General features: G+C 44.4%; 1 protein-coding gene across 18 annotated transcripts in view; it reads right to left on the reverse strand.

Moving 5' to 3' along the window:
- Rpgrip1 (RPGR interacting protein 1) overlaps positions 1-17093 on the reverse strand; it is a 57622-nt gene that overhangs the window by 18924 nt on the left and 21605 nt on the right. For 9 of the 18 annotated variants that reach the window (XR_013109370.1, XR_013109369.1, XR_013109368.1 and 6 more), the window contains 8 exons: positions 14985-15058; positions 12573-12733; positions 10003-10166; positions 8379-8522; positions 7843-7960; positions 3517-3969; positions 3106-3257; positions 1536-1878 (listed from right to left, as the gene is read on the reverse strand). Coding sequence is in view for 15 of the 18 variants with exons in the window: in XM_034497612.2 (XP_034353503.1) it covers positions 1536-1878; positions 3106-3257; positions 3517-3969; positions 7843-7960; positions 8379-8522; positions 10003-10166; positions 12573-12733; positions 14985-15058 (1609 nt within the window). In the remaining 3 variants the exon portion in view is untranslated. Of the gene's footprint in view, positions 1-1535; positions 1879-3105; positions 3258-3516; positions 3970-7809; positions 7961-8378; positions 8523-10002; positions 10167-12572; positions 12916-14984; positions 15059-17093 lie in introns of those variants that run through there. The other 9 variants (XM_034497614.2, XM_076931046.1, XM_076931050.1 and 6 more) reach the window with 6 other exon arrangements.

The raw sequence follows: 17093 nt of genomic DNA on the forward strand, positions 1-17093 counted from the left end.
CAAGCCTGGTCTCATGAGACAGGCTACTGAGTATTTATGAGCATCTCCCCAGAGTCTGTGAGATGAAATCACCTGAGAGACACAGAAAAGCTGGTCAAGCCTGGTCTCATGAGACAGGCTACTGAGTATTTATGAGCATCTCCCCAGAGTCTGTGAGATTGAAATCACCTGAGAGACACAGAAAAGCTGGTCAAGCCTGGTCTCATGAGACAGGCTACCAAGTATTTATGAGCATCTTTTCTATTTCTCCCCATTTAGAAATTCATTGCATTTGTTAGTAATTTATTAAATACACCAAAATTCATAATATATAGAAAAATTAAACCAGTATAGTGGGATTCATAGGGCAAGACAAGTATTTCTGCTTCAGAAGAGATGATCAAAAGGTGTAATCATGATGAAATCATCTTCACTGTCACTCAATAATATGCTATGTCTGTCCCCAAGAAACCATTACCTATGTAAGCAGTACCAAGAAAAACAGCACAGTGACTTTTTCCTGAACGGCGAGCTTCTGGCTTGTAGTTCTAATTAGCAAGTGGTTTGCCTCTCCTCTCAGGCAGAAGTGTCAAATATTGTTTTTTAAATGACTGTGACACTGGCCAGAGAGAGGCCTTAGGTATTTCCAAGGAAGCTCAGAATCTTATTAAATATGGCTGACACCGCCTATTCTGGCTATACTGCCTAATCAAAGTTTGGGAATCACTGCCTCCCTCTCTCCAGGCAGAAGCCAGACTAAGCCTCTGCTCAGTGACCCCCACAACCATGAGTGAACAAAGAGGGAAGGCAGAATAGAGCATGGCTCCAGACGGCTGGAACCTTCCTTCATTGCTGCTGCCATAATCATCTCTGATGGTTTTTGTTGTTGGTTGGTTGGTTGGTTTGGTTTGTTTTTCAAGACAGGGTTTCTCTGTGTAGCCCTGGCTGTCCTGGAACTCACGCTGTAGACCAGGCTGGCCTCGAACTCAGAAATCCACCTGCTTTTGCCTCCCAAGTGCTGGGATTAAAGACACAAGACACTACACCTACTCCAAGTCTAAAGGAAGTTTTTCAGAGACTGAGGTATGGAATTCCAGAATTCAGTCGAAACTCCTTAGGAATCCTGACTATGCAGCTGAAACAGAGCTGAAGCCCATGTCTCCCCATGAGCAAAGTGGCTGTAAATCTTTTGTTCTGTTGCTCTTGACAATATCCTGAAGTCTTTCCAGACTTCGAGAGAGACTTTTGTGGCTGACATGTTTCAGCAGTAACAGATACTTACCATGCAAGTCTAGGAACCTGAACTCAATCTGAATTCTCCAGAACCCACTTCACAATGGGAGGAAACAGCTGATGCTACAAAGCTGACCTCTGATCTCCACATGCATGTGGTGGCATGTTCACTCACAGACTCACAACATGCATATACATACATAATCAATGCGTAATAATATTTTTTAAATGAAGGAATGACTGTTCCAAGCAAGTAAGCAAAGGAAAGTTGATAAGGACAGAGAGGTGATGCTGGGAAGAGGGCCAGGAGGTGCAACGCCCACCTTTGATAGATTTGTTTTGTGCAAGAGGCAGCAGGGGCACCTGGGCTCGGCCAAGATAGGAGCCAGGCTCTGGGTCTTCATCATCGAAAACATATATAGACAGAGCTTCCAGCCTCAGATACTCATCCAGGTCAGAGGTCACAAGCACGGGGAACAGAGCCTGGTCTTTAAAGTATGGATTGCTGCTGGCTGGAATGATGGCGGTGTCATGGTCAGGAAAGGTGAAGAAGCGGTACATGACATATGAACTGGGCTGCCTTCCCAGCCATCGACTCCGGAGGCTGCAACACCTGGTGATTTCAATCCGCAGCTCATTCCGAGGTGTCCAGGTTTCAGATCTGGACTGGAAAGATGGTGATCTTGGACTAAGATAAAGGGCAGCCTGAGGCATTGTTACAAGTGAAGCCTACATAGGCGAGAGGAGCCGTCACCTAGAAACCTACTCTGCCAGGTCATGACAATGCCTGACAATCATCTAGGTGCCTACCCCTGGCTCTGGCAGCTGTTGGAGGGAGATGTTCATCCCCAGGCTTATCCTACAGAATGATAGAGAATGGAGCTAGCTTTGACCACAGTTACCACTTGGAAGAGAAACAACTCCTGTGCATTCTCTGACCTCCACGTGCATACCATGGCATGTACCAACAAATTATTCATCTTAATTGAATATTAGATTGTTTTAAAGACTTATTTATTTAGTATGTAGTCAGCAATCTGCCTGCATGTATGTCTGCCAGCCAGAAGAGGGCACCAGATCTCATTATAGGTGGTTATGAGCCACCATGTGGTTGTTAGGAATTGAACTCAGGACCTCTGGAAGAGCAGGCAGCGAGTGCTCTTAACCACTGAGCCACCTCTCCAGTCCTAGATTTTGTTTTGTAAAGAGCCAGTGAAACTATAGCAGTGGGGATATCTGAACCAATGCTTGAGGGGGGCAAAAAAGATGAGAAAGATGGGAAGAACTCAGCCGGTATTCCCACTGGGACAGTGTCGGGAGCTCTGATGGTTTGAATACTCACTCGAATGAGGCTATGGTTAGAATGAAAAGAATATGTGAAAGTTAATGGCCCCAAATTTCCAACTTTGGTGAAACGGGACACACAGGTACAGGAAGCCCAGCAGGAGGGAGCTGCCAAGCTAGACAGCTAGAAGCAGCGTGACAAGTGGACTTGCCTAGCGAGGGTGGAGTGGAGGTCGGGGGCTGTTGGAATGGAATCTGAGCTTCCCTACTGGGGAATTGAACAGACCTGCCCAACTCCAGTACCTGGGGGCATAGCCCCCCCACAGAGCACCTGCATGTCAGTGCCAATCACTGATTGTAATACAATTTTCAATTAAAAAAAGAGAGAGACAGAGAATCAGGGGAAAAGCTGATTTGTTCACAACAAAAAGTATCTAACCTGGGGGATGATTTCATTTCTTCTGGAGTCTAAGCACAGGAAGAATCTGGACTGATTTTGCTAGTGCAGTTTCTCACATTCAAGGGGCACTCATAGGGAATGGGAGAGCAAGCCCCTTTGAGGGCTGCCTGGCTAATGTCCTTCTGAGACGCAAGAGTACTTTTTCTCACCTCATTTTTCTGGGCCTTCTGAGCTCCAAGCACATTGACTGACAGGTAGGCCTGGGCTTTCTTTCGCTTATTGCATGCCTGGAGGCTGGATTTTAGGGGCAAGCACAGCCTCATCCAATACTCTAACACCCCCAAGTCTTCTCCACCAGCTCCTGAATAGCAAAAGGCATGAAAGGCATAGAAAATAGAGTGTGGTAAAAGTCAAGCACAGAACAGAGGAAGCCTGGGTGGTAAAGTCCCCGAAATCCTAGCACTCGCGAGGCTCAAGCAGGAAGGTTGCCATGAGTCCAGGGCCAGCAAGAGGACAGGATGGAAAAAGGAAATCACCAGAAAGCAGCTCCAGCCTTTGGCCATTTAGTTATTTTCCAAAGCTTCTAGTCCTAAGAACCACAAGAAGCCAAAAGCACTTACCCATAAGTGTGGCCAAGCCATGGACTCTCTCCACGGTCTCTAGCACCTTGTCAAATGAGACCCATCCCGTAGCAAGGATGCGGTGCTCGCCAGCTATGGCCTGATGGAGATCAAGTCGGACTGAAGTTCCTTGAAGGTAGTCCAGGAAGAGGTAGTCTGTCTGCACTACATACTGGGAGGTGAAGTCATAGAGGGGCTGTGGCCCAGTACAGAGTGGGGTGCAGTGAGTTTCAAAATCATAGAAGGGGTAAGTGCAGAAAGTGGTAGGTTGGGTATCTCCAGCCTGTGCAAGGGCAGCAGGGGTCAGGAAGGCCTGGTGGATGTGCAGCTCGAAAAGATTGTCGCTTGGATGCAGCAGAGACATGTCCACTTCTTCCTCACCTCTGTGGGCATCCAGGAACTCCAGACACAGTGATGGTTGCCGAGTGCCATAAGCAATGTCTTTGAGCTGCTCTACAGGGGAAAGAACACTGCCTATCCATTAAAAGGTGGAGAGCTATCTTAAGTGGAAAAAGAGGATAAATGGAAAGAAAATACATGGTGGAAATACAAGCTAAGGTTATTTCAAGAAGTCACATGATTCAAGAAGGAAACCAGCACAATGCCAACCAGAAGTGTTGAATTCTGAAGCCCAAATGACTGCTGCCTGTACCACGGGAAGGTCCAAGTGAGGGGCTGTGAAATGAGCACCACAGGAGATCCGTGGCATTGCACTAGTGACACTGAGCCCCACACTCAGGAGATGCCGTCACACAAATGACACTGAAACAGATCAAGGTCCTGAGAATTTAGGTTACTGTCAAAGAAAGGCACTAGAAACATAAAACATGTCCCAAAAGATGGTGGTTATGTTGTCCTCGGAAAGAGTGGGAAGTTGCAGACGGTGTTTATCATGTTCTCCCTGCCACCAGGAGAGGCTGCCTGGAGCACACCAGCTCAGCTATAAGAGGCTCTTTATGTGCTGTTCAGACACTGGCTTTATTAGAAGAGATGAAGAGATCCACTTTGAATCAAATGATAATGACTTAAAAGGTAAGAAAGAAAACTTGGGAGGAAAGAGGTTGAAAGTGTTGTCCCTGGGATGCAAGACACGGAGACAGAACCGAATCTACACAACGTTCTTAAGACCCACCAGATTCTCAGATGTAGGCTACTTCACACTGGGAACATTTGAGTCCTTATAGCGTGTTGATGATGAGTAACCTCCTTTAAGAGCTAACTGAGTAGAATAAAAATGTTCTTGATAGATCAGAATGCATTTATTTATTTAATCTGGAGAAATGATTCTGTGGCTAAGACCATGCACTGCTCTCCCAGAGGACCTGTGTTTGATTTCCAGCACCCATTTCAGGTGGTTCATGACTGCCTGTAATTCCCACTCCAGGGATTCAACACCACCTTCTGCATTCTGTAGACAGACACTTGCATGCATGTGCATATATCTCTACACAGATATACATGCATAGACTTAAATAAAACTAAAATAAATACTTTTTCAGAATGTTTAAGATTTATTTTTATTTTATGTGTAAGGATGCTTTACCTGTATATATTATGCATAAAGCACCCACAAGGAAAGAAGGGGCACGTTTGGATCCTTTGGAACTGGAGTTACTGACAGTTGGTATCCTTCATGTAAACTCTGGGAACTGAAACCAGGTACTCTGCAAGAGCAACAACTGCTCTTGATCCTGAGCCATCTCACTAGCACCACACAATGTCTTCATGTTTAAGTGGCAAGGGAGAGGAGAGGCTGTCAGGATGGCATAGTAGGTAAGTGTGCTTGCTGCCAAGCCTAAGGACCTGAGACTGGTTCTGTAGAGCCTACATGATGGGAGAAAGAACCAGTTCCTATAGGTTGCTCTCTAACCTTCACAAGCGTGCCCCTTCTGTTTGTGTCTGTCTGTCTGTCTGTCTGTCTGTCTGTCTCTCTCTCTCTCACACACACACACACACACACACACACATAGATACAGAGACAGAGAGAATAGAGAGAAAATAAATAAGTGTTTTTTTAAAATGGTAGTGAATGTCTGTACTCCCAGTACTCAGGAAACAGACAGAAGAACTGCAGTTTTGAGGCCAGCCTGGATTGCATAGGAAGAGCTCAAAAAATGGTGGCTGGGGGGGGGGTGGGGGATGGCAGCGGGAGTGGGGCATGCTCAGTGGCTCACACCTGAAATCTCAACACTTGGGAGGCTGAAGGAAGTCAGTCTCTCTGAGTTCAAGGCTATCCTGATTTAAACAGTAAGTTCCAGGACAGCCAGAGAAAAAAATACAAAAAAAAAAAAGAAAAAAAAAAGAAAGAAAGAAATGTAACACAGAAACTGACTAATTGCTGGGCAGTAGTGGCCCAAGCCTTTGATCCCAGCACTTGGGAGGCAGAGGCAGGCGGATGTCTGAGTTCGAGGCCAGCCTGGTCTACAGAGTGAGTTCCAGGACAGCCAGGGCTGTCAGAGAAACCCTGTCTCAATGTCTCAAAAAAAAAAAAAAAAAAAAAAAAAAAAAAAAAAAAGAAAAGAAAAAGAAAAAAAAAAAAGAAAGAAAGAAATTAATTGATATTTTCCTTTTTTGTTGTTTTGTTTTGTATTTGTTTTAGACAGGGTCTCATTGTGTTGCCCAGACTGACAAACTTGGTATATAGACCAGGCTGGTGTTGAACTCATGGAGATCTGCCTGCTTCTGCCTCCAAGTTCTGGAGATTAAAGGCAAGTGAAATCTACCCAGCAAATTGATGTTTTCTTCAGTTATAAGGTTTGATATAGCCAAGCAGTGGTAGTATGTTTTTTTTTTAATTTTTTTTTTGTTGGTTTTTTTGAGACAGGGTTTCTCTGTGTAGCCCTGGCTGTCCTGGAACTCACTCTGAAGACCAGGCTGGCCTCGAACTCAGAAATCTGCCTGCTCTGCCTCCCAAGTGCTGGGATTAAAGGCATGCGCCACCACTGCCCGGCCTAGTACAAGTTTTTAATCCCAGCACTCCAGAGGCAGATGTAGGCAGATCTCTGTGAGTTCGAGGCCAGCCTGGTCTACAGATCAAGTTTCAGGACAGCCATGGCTACATAGAGAAAAACCTAAATAAATAAATAAATAAATAAATAAATGATATGACTCAATACAATATGTTTAAATTAACCTTACACGACACAAAACTAATAGCCTTACATATAAGGAAGTACAAATCAGAGATGCTATTATATCATGGGGGAAAGGTAGAGGTAGGAATGGGCAAGTCTCAAAAGAAATAATTTGGGCTGTAGAGATGGCTCAGCAGTCAAGGAGCACTAGCTGCTCTTCCAGAGGTCCTGAGTTCAATCTTAGCAACCACATGGTGGCTCACAACCTGTAATGAAGTCTGATGCCCTTTTTCTGCAGGCATACATACAAATGTCACCTTCACATAAATAAATCTTAAAACAATAATAAAATCTTAAAAAATTAATACAGCTAAGTGGTACTCATGGAACAGGTATTCAGCTTTGGCAGGAATCTGCACAGAAAGTGAAAGGGTGTTTACCCTGAGCTAGATAGACCTTGAGTCTAAGCCATGAGGATTCAGTCCAAGGGCAGACTGCCTGTTTATTTGGCAGCAGTCTTACCAGACTCACCATGGTGTAGTAAGCCCTCCCCCCCCCATACTCTCTGTACACTAGGGCTGTGCTCACTAGGGCACCTGCTCATCACTGACTCTTACCAGGAGGGAGAGCCGCTTCACAGCAGCTCCATGTATGCTCATGTTAGTGCCTTGCTTTCTGTTTAAATATCAGACTGTGGTGAGTTTGGCTAGGGTAAGTCATCTCCCAAGTGCATAATGACAAAGCCTACTTCTTAAACTCAAGCTTGAGAGTAGACCCTGTTCTGAAGTGACCATACTGAATAGGAAGAACCTGAATAGGAAACACATTGGCAACATCTCCCCTGCCTCCATCCTTAAATTGCAACAAAGATTTTAGAGAGAAATCTCAGGAAAAGATGAAAGGAAATGAGTGACAAGGGTGTATTACCTTGCAAGACCTGCCATAGGCTGATAGGCACAGGTTCAAGGAATGACAGAGAGGAAAGGAGAGATTCACCAGCCTTGGGGTCAGTAGCCTCAATGACACTCTTCCAAACACCTGGAAGCACTACTGGCCCTGTGGAAATTCTCCAGAAAAATCAGAGATTTGCACTGAGCAGAAGAGGAAAAGAAGCTACAAATCAACCACAAGAAGAGAGAGGATAAGAGCAGGAGGAATAAAGTCAGGAGGAGCAGATGTTAGTCATGTGACATAGCCCAAGATGGAAACAAAGACTTGCCAGATGTTGGAAGGCCGTGGCTTCTTAAAATACCTTCCAGCTGCTTTATGCGGCTGTTCTTGAAGTCTAGGAGGTGATTCAGCCTCTCCAGTTTCTCCTCATGGTCCCTATTTTCTTTGTCAGCTTTTGTCAGCGTTGCCTCCAGCTCCTCCTGAAACAAAATAAGAGCTGAACTCTCCTCTCCCTGTCTCAGAACCAAAGAGCCCTGACTTTAAAAACTGGACCTTAGAAGGAGATTGATGGCCATCTCCTCAGCAGCGAAGGTTTGACCCAGGAAGCAAGCTCAGGTTTTCTAACAACCTTCATGCCTGACTACATTTGTGACACCTAGGATGATTGCGTCCCTAGGACTTTGGGGAAAAATGAACCCAGAAGTTTAGCACTTGCCATTTCATGAGCTTCCCCCTTAGCTGACTTCTGGGACCAGGTGTCTGGGCATGTGTGAGTGAGTCCTGAGGCGTCTCCCTAGGAAGCACCTTGCTACTCACCAGCCCTGGAAACCCAAGCCATGCTTGCTTCCCACTATGTGTGATTCTCATATGCCCAGCTTCCTGTCCCATTCCTTGCACCTGATAACACATGTTGATTTTGCGCTGCAGAAGAAGCATGTCTCTGGTTTTTTCTAGTTCCAGTGCGGTCTCTGCATGGGACACTTGCAGCTCACTTAGCACCTGGGACAGGTTATTCTTGTCTTGAGCTTTTGGTTCACTGGACTAGAGAGTGAAAACATTGGTAAAAGCAGTTGGTGAGAGTTGTAAAACACCAGCAACAACATTTTCTCCAGAATATACAAGATTTGTGTCACCTCACAAGGGCTCTCTCCCTGCACCTCCCAGCCCCCAGTGAGTGTGTCACTGCAGAGTGGTAACAGTTTTCAAGTGGCAGTTTGGAAGCTAGCAGGATGGCTCAGGCTTGAGCTGAGCAAGCTTGATGACCCGAGTTCAGTCTCTGAAACCCATACAGAGTGTTAGGAGAAAACCAACTCCACAAAAGTGTCCTCTGATCCCCACAAATGTACCATGTGGGGGACATGTGCCCACACAAACTTGTCATATACACCCACAAAATTGTAATGAATAAAAGCAAAATGGCAGTTTGCCCTTCAGGAGATCATCTCAAGTTCACACCTAAAGACTCTAGGGACAAGAAAGATGGCTCAGTGGTTAGAAACACTGGCTGCTTTTTTCGGAAAACTCAGATTCAATTCCCAAAACTCGTGTGGCAGCTCACTATTGTTTATAACTCTAGTTTTAGGGGATTTAGTGGCCTCTTCTGGCCTCCATGGGCACTGCACACATGTGCAACACATACATACATGCAAAGTACTCATATCCATAAACAATAAATAGTAAATCTTTAAAAACTAAACAAAGAAACTGGAAAGATGGTCAATGATTAAGAACACTTACTGCTCTTGGAGGGCCCAGGTTTGGTTCCCAGCACCCACATGGTAGTTCACAACCATCCATAACTTCAGTCCTAGAGAATCTAATGTCCTCTTATGGCTGCCATGGGCTCCAAGTACAGACATGATATGCAGACATGCATGCAGACACAATACTCACATAGTAAATAAAAAAGAAATATATCTTTGCAACAGGCATTTTCTATAAATACAACTTTTTAAAATGTATATGAGTGCTCTACTGCATGTACACGTGCATGCCAGAAGAAGGGCTCAGATCCTGGTACAGATGTTGTGAGCCATTTGTTACCACTGGGAATTGAACTCAGGACCTCTGGAAGAGCAGCCAGTGCTCTTAACAGCTGAGCCATCTCTCCAGCACCAGTAAATACAACTTTTTAAATTTTTTTTATTTCATATGCATCAGTGTTTTGCATGTGTGTCTGTGTGAGGGCGTTGGATTCTTTGGAAATGGAATTACAGACAGTTGCTAGTTTGCTATGTGGGTGCTGGGAATTGAACCTGGGTCCTCTAGAAGAGCAACCAGTGTTCTTAACTGTTGAACCATCGCTCCAGCCCCCCTTTTAAAACCTTGTAATGAACAATTTTACAGAAAAGTCTACCTCTTATGAGCAGTAAAGCATGGGAACTGGGTGGGGCTCACTAAACCCTGTCTGTCAGCTAGCTCAGCACTTTTAAAATCCTGTTCTCAATCAGGAAAGAGTGTTGCCCCTGTAGTTTTCCCTGGGGTTTCTGTCAGAAACCTCTCAGCAGAGTAACTAATTTACCTCTCTTTGATCTGTCTGTGGGAGTAGAGTGGGCTGAGCAGCCAGTTCAGACAGCTCTTCTGGAGACGGGGACACAGTAGCTGTTAACTGAAAGCTCTCTTCTTCCTGTTTATGCTGGCAAAGGATGTTGGTGTCTTGAAACTTCAGCTTGTCATCTTGAGCTGCTGAAAAAGGAATCCAGAACTGAACCCAGTTACTGGCAACCACAGTCAGAGTTGAGTCAAGTGTGAAATAATGTTTGGCTTTACAGCTTCATTTTATATGGAAAAGCAGTTCCCTCTTGCTGAGACAAAAGGGCCTCTAGCCTGTTGACCCTTCAATGAAGGTTGTACTTCTAACATAAGATCAGAGGATAGAAGGAGCACCCAAGGAATTGTGGGATGGAGAGGGAAACACAAACAGGACAGTCACATGGCTAACTGGGACAGACCAGTGCTATGTTTTAGGGTAGGTGGGACTGAGTCAGAGGATAATGCAGATAATGAAACCTAGGGTCTTATGCATTCAAAAGCGCTCTACCAACTGAACGAAATCACCAAATATTACTTTTTTTTTCCTTTGGTTTTTCGAGACAGGGTTTCTCTGTGTAGTCCTGGCTGTCCTGATACTCACTCTGTAGACCAGGCTGGCCTCAAACTCAGAAATCCGCCTGCCTCTGCCTCCCAAGTACTGGGATTAAAGGTGTGTGCCACCACCACCCGGCCAAATATTACTCTTTTGATAGCACCATCCAAGCCAGTCTCTCACCAACTTGACTCCATTGTAACTTCTAGCCATTAGTTCTCAGTAGCCCCTATCTCTGTACTCGCCCTGCCTGGGAAAGGGCTAGGTATTATGTGTATGTCTCAGGGAAGGAAGGCTACTGCTGTCCAGGGTGCAGAGCGTTTTATGAAACATCAGAGACATTACGTCAGAGTTCTTCTGATCTTATAAGACTTAGTTTACATGTATTGCACACTCCTTAGCTTTCTTATTGGATGGCTTCTGCCTGAAGGCTCTTTCTTGTTGCTTTGTTTTGTTTGAGACAGACAGAGTCTCACTACATAGCCTAGGCTAGCTTCAAACTCTCAGTCCTTCTGCAATGTCCTGGAGGGCGAAGGTAGGGGACTTTACTGTCCAATGTCATGTTTCTTCTATACTTTTTTTTTAATATACTAGAATTTAAAGAAAAAAAATTTAAAGCTTATACAACAGGATCTGTGACAAGGTGAAGAGGATAATCTTCTTGACAGTGTTTAAAAATCAAATAGCCAGGCAGTGGTGGCACACGCCTTTGATCCCAGCACTTGGGAGGCAGATGCAAGTGGATTTCTGAGTTCGAGGCCAGCCTGGTCTACAGAGTGAGTTCCAGGACAAGACAGCCAGGGCTACGCAGAGAAACCCTGTCTCCAAAAAATAAAAAAATAAATAAAATAAAAATCAAATAACTATTTTCTCCTGTGACATAAGAGTTCAGATGAGTTAAGTTGGGTACAATGGTGCCCAGATGCCTATAATCCATACGGAATGGTGGTGCACATACAAGTGTAATCAATATGGAATGTGGAGGCAAAGGGACTGAGTATTCAAGGTTAGGTTGAACCACACTGACATCTTTTTTAAAGAAAAAAAAAGGGGGGGGGCTCAGGGCTGGAGAGATGGTTCAGCGATTAAGAGCACTGGCTGCTCTTCCAGAGGTCCTGAGTTCAATTCCCAGCTATCACATGATGGCTCATAACCATCTGTAATGGGATCTGATGCCCTCTTCTGGTGTGTCTGAAGACATGACAGTGTACTCATATACTTAAATCAAATCTTAAAAAAAAAAAAAAAAAAAAAAAGACAGGGGTGGTAGATGGAGTCGCTCACAGATCACCTGTGTAGCATGTGTGAGGCCCTCCATTAAGTCTCCAGCACCAAATCAATGGGAAAGAGACACAGGGACTAATGATCATAAAACCCAGAACCAACAAATCGACTTCTCAATTTTTGATATCACTCATCTTAAAAATAACTGAATTTTAAAAAATAAACAGAGAAATACATTTTTTTCTTCTTCATGTGTGTGTGTGTGTGTGTGTGTGCACGCACATACACACGTGCATACACACACGCGCGCGCGCGCACACACACACACTCACACACGCATGTGTGTATTTTGAGACAGGGTCTCACTATGTAGCCCTGGCTGTCCTGGAACTCATAATGTAGACCAGGCTAGCCTTGAACTCATGGAGATCCTCCTGCCTTTGCCTCCCAAGTACTGACACTAAAGGTGTGTGCCACCACGCTGGGTGAGAAATTTATGTTTAGCACACTCAATAAAGTAAATATTTTAAAACAATAAATTAAAAATTGATATCGTTCCAAACAGGAAGAGCTGTACAGGGAAAGGCATACATATGAGGTAGGTAGGTAACATGGCTTCCTGGCTAAATCAGACCTAATAGCCCATGCTTAATCCTAGTTATTAATGACCGAAAAATACAGGGTCAGTGGGAAGACTGGAGAAGTAGAGGCCTAAGTTCCTGTTTCCCAAACTAGATGCAGATGGCACTGCACTTGAGAACACTCCTTCAGACTTGACCCACCTTTGTTGGTTGCTTGAAGCAAGACTTTGGTCTCCTCCAGCCCAGCACCCATTTGGTCCAGCAGTGGACAGACTTGCTGCGGGAGCTGCTCCCCCATGATCTCTCTGCTCCAGTGAGGCTGATGACTGCTATCCAGAGGCTTATGACTGCTATCCAGCATGCTGAAAACCCCAGGCACGGTGTCAGATGGATCCTCAAAGGAGTACGATTCAGCATCTTTGTTACACAGTTTCAGCATCTCTGGGACCTAGCTGATCATTCCTTTCTCCACATGTTTTTTCTGCCCAGGCTTTATTTGTAACTGTCACTTGCTAACTGCTTTGGAACTTTTGGGTGTCATTGAGGAGTTACTCAGTGTCACGTCTGCTTAAGTCTTGAGGGTTCCACTATGCTAGCACCTTACTCGTGCGTTTTTCAAGGAACTTCTCCTGTGGGATGGCTTCCTTTGGCGAGGGTCCATGTGTTAGGACATGCCAAGACCTCCTGATTAGAACTGAGAAACAAGAGCTTTCTTTTCTCACCTTGTCCCCTTATTCCCCTTTGCCAATGGCTACATTAGAGAACACTTGCCTTTAAACTACCTGCTGTACTCAAGAATGAAAACAAGCTTTTCAACGCCTGCAACTCCATTGCATGGAATTTAGCTGTTAGACCTGACGAGTGTAAAACACACAAGACTAGGTCTTAGTCATTTATAGAAATGGAATGACATTGACATTACAAGCTTCCTGACCAAGAGCAGTAGTGGTGGCACATACCTTTAATTCCAGCACTTGGGAGGCAGTGGTAGGTAGATCTCTGAGTTTGAGGCCAGCCTCAAACTCTACAAAGTGAGTTCCAGGACAGCCATGGCTGCAATGAGAAACCCTGACTCAAAACACCCAAAATAAAATAAAAGTAATAATAATAATAATAATAATAATAATAATAATAATAGCCAGGAGTGGTGGCCCATCCCTTTAGTGACAGCACCAGGAAGCAGATGCAGGTAGATTTCTGTGAGTTTTAGGCTAACCTGGTCTACATAGGGAGTCCCTATCTAAAAAAAACAAACAAAACTAACAAAAATACCTAATGAGGATAGGCTGCGTAGTGAGCTGGTACAGTATGTGTGGGCTCCTGCTGACAACCCGAGTTCAAGTCCCAGGTACCAGGTGATGAAAGGACAGAACTGACTCCTGCAAGTTGTCCTTTGACCTCCACATGAGCACTGCAGCATGTGCCCATCCTAATAAATAAATGAAAAAAGACTAAAAGAGGTGAATGAGGGCAATTCCTCCAACAGCTTCTAGAAACCATAGCTAGTCTTACCCCGAAAGATTAATGACTGGCATTTAAAAAGTATCTTAAAAAATAAAAGAGAAATAAACAAATACCCTGGGGGCTGGAGAGATGGCTCCCTGGTTAAGAGCACTTGTTTTTATTGCAGGAGACCCAGGTTCTATTCTAAGCACTCCCATGGGGTTCACTGCCATCCATCACTCCAGCTCAAGGAATCCCATGCCCTCTTTTGACCTCTGTAGGCACCAGGCACACACATCATATAAAAACACACATGCAAGCAAAACACTCATACACATAAAATGAAACAAATAAACTTAAGACAAAGTTTGAAGAAAACACTGTTTCTAAGCCAGGTGGTGGCGTACACCTTTCATCCAAGAATCTGGCAGCCAGAGGCAGGAGGATTTCTGGGTACTCTCAGTGTACAGAGGAAACTCTCTCTAAAATAAAACAAAAACAACAACAACAATAAAAAACCCACAAGTGTTTCTGAAATAAATGTCATATAAAAACTACTTGGTTACCTAATTAAGATTTTTTTTAGGTCGGGTGTCGGTGACACATGCCTTTAATCCTAATCCCCACACTGGAAGGCCAAGGCAGGTGAGTTTAGATCACCCTGAAATACATGGTGAATTTCAGGACAGCCTAGTCTACATAGAGAGACCCCATCTCAAAACAAAGTGTCTTAGGGGGCAGAGGAGGGAACTAGCGTGAATGAGGTCCTTGAGCTCAGTCTTCAGAACTGTGTGGATCAAACATGGTGGCCTGTAATTCCAACACCCTGGAGTTGGAGGCAAGGAGAGAAGTTCAAGGTCATTCTCTGCTACACACAAGCGGTCAAGGCTAGCACACACAGGTATAATTTGCCTTTCCTTTGAACTTTATTGTTATCTCCTTTTCTGTTTTGTTCTTTGGGACAGAGTTTCTCTATATAAAGCCCTGGCTGTCCTGGAACTCACTCTGTAGACCATGCTGGCCTTGTGGCCTCCATCTTTGCCAGCCTTTACCTCCAGAATTCGGAATAAAGGTGTGTGCCACCATGCCTGGTCAACGTGTTTAAAACTTAGAAGGTTCCATAATTCTTTTATAGAGAACAATACTCTGGGAACCAGACCTTGTACTCACTTTTCTAAGAGTCTGTCATAACTGTCACTCAGCAATTTTCGTTCATTTTCCAAATCTTCAACTCTGACCTGAAACTAAGAAAGACAGAATCCTTGAGACCACACTGGTCTTGCTCCCCATCACAGATTGGAGCTTGGGCATGGGCTTTTCTCTACTGGTTCTATAAGGTGTCATTTGAAGGACTGGTGGGCAGTGGTGTGCACACCTTTAATTCCAGCACAGAGGCAGGTGAATCTCTGAGGTCAAGGCTAGCCTGGTCTACAGAGCAAGTTCCTGGACAGCCAGGATTACACAGTAAAACCCCATCTTGAAAAACCAAAGAAGGCGGGCGGTGGTGGTGGCGCACACCTTTGATCCCAGCACTTGGGAGGCAGAGTGAGTTCCAGGACAGCCAGAACTACACAGAGAAACCCTGTCTTGAAAAAACAAAAAACAAAAAAAAAAAAAAAGAAAGAAAGAAAGAAAGAAAGAAAGAAAGAAAGGAAAGAAGGAGAGAGAGAGAGAGAGAGAAGAAAAAAAGATCAGAACCAATTGAAAGTGGGAACTTGCCGGGCGGTGGTGGCGCACGCCTTTAATCCCAGCACTTGGGAGGCAGAGGCAGGCAGATTTCTGAGTTCGAGGCCAGCCTGGTCTACAGAGTGAGTTCCAGGACAGCCAGGACTACACAGAGAAACCCTGTCTCGAAAAACCAAAAAAAAAAAAAAAAAAAAAAAAAAAAAAAAGTGGGAACTTTTATTAGAATTAGTGAAAACTCTTTGAGCAAGTGTTCATTGTCTGTGCTCCTACCTCCAGGGAAATGGCAATGAATGATAAAAGATAAAACTGGTTGGTGAGATGCTCAGAAAATAAGGGCGATTGCCACCAAGCTTGATGACTTGAGTTTGATCCTCTGAACCTATAGAATGGAAAAAATTGACCCTCAAACATTATCCTATGACTTCCACATTTGATTCGTGGTCTGTGTATTTGCACATACAGAAACATAATAAATTTTAAAATGTAAGGAAAAAGAAACAGCCAATCCTGATGGTACATACACATCATTAACCTCAGCACTCAGCCTCAGGCAGAGACAGGCAGATCTCTGTGAGTTCCAGGCCAGCCTGGTCTACAGAGTGAGTTCCAGGCCAGCCAAGGCTGCACAGAGAAACCCTGTCTTGAAAAACAAACAAACAAACAAACAAACAAACAAAAACAAAACAAAAAAAAACAAAAGAAAGAAAGAAAGACAAACAAAGGAGACAAGCATAAATCCTCGAATGTAACAATCATCTTAACTATGTGGTTTAGCCATGTTGAAGGCTCACTGCCCACAAGTGAGAACGTTATCAGGACTGGAGAGAGAGGTTAGTGACTAAGAACACTGGCTGCTGTTCCTGAGGATCTGGGTTTGATTCCCAGCACCTGCATGATGGGTTGCAAACATCTATAGTCCACTTCCAGGGGATCTAATGCCTTCTTCTGACCTCAGCAGACACATACTTAGACGCATAGACATACTTACAAGCAAAATACCCATAGGTGTAAAATAAATGTTTTTCATGGGATAGCCATATTGTTGCTAAGATGTTCACTTTTTAACATCTTGAATTTGGAATGCAGCAGTTTTTTAATTTAAAAAACAAAAGTGCCAGGGGCTGGAGAGATGGCTCAGCAGTTTGGAGTACTGGCTGTTCCTCTGGAGGACCTGGGTTCAAGTCCCAGCACCTACATGGCCATACACTATAACTCTAGTTCCAGGGAATAGGCACATGTATGCAGGCAAAATACCCATACATAAAATAATCCCACTGGAGAGATGGCTCAGCGGTTAAGAGCACTGACTGCTCTACCAGAGGTCCTGAGTTCAATTCCCAGCAACCACATGGAGGCTCACAACCATCTGCAATGGGATCTGATGCCCTCTTCTGGTGTGTGTCTGAAGACAGCTACAGTGTACTCATATAAATAATAATAAATAAATTTTTTTTTTGTTTTTTTCGAGACAGGGTTTCTCTGTATAGCCCTGGCTGTCCTGGAACTAACTCTGTAGACCAGGCTGGCCTCGAACTCAGAAATCCGCCTGCCTCTGCCTCCCAAGTGCTGGGATCAAAGGCATGTGCCACCACC

Source organism: Arvicanthis niloticus, chromosome 3, assembly GCF_011762505.2.
Source record: "Arvicanthis niloticus isolate mArvNil1 chromosome 3, mArvNil1.pat.X, whole genome shotgun sequence".
NCBI classification, from domain to species: Eukaryota; Metazoa; Chordata; class Mammalia; order Rodentia; family Muridae; genus Arvicanthis; species Arvicanthis niloticus.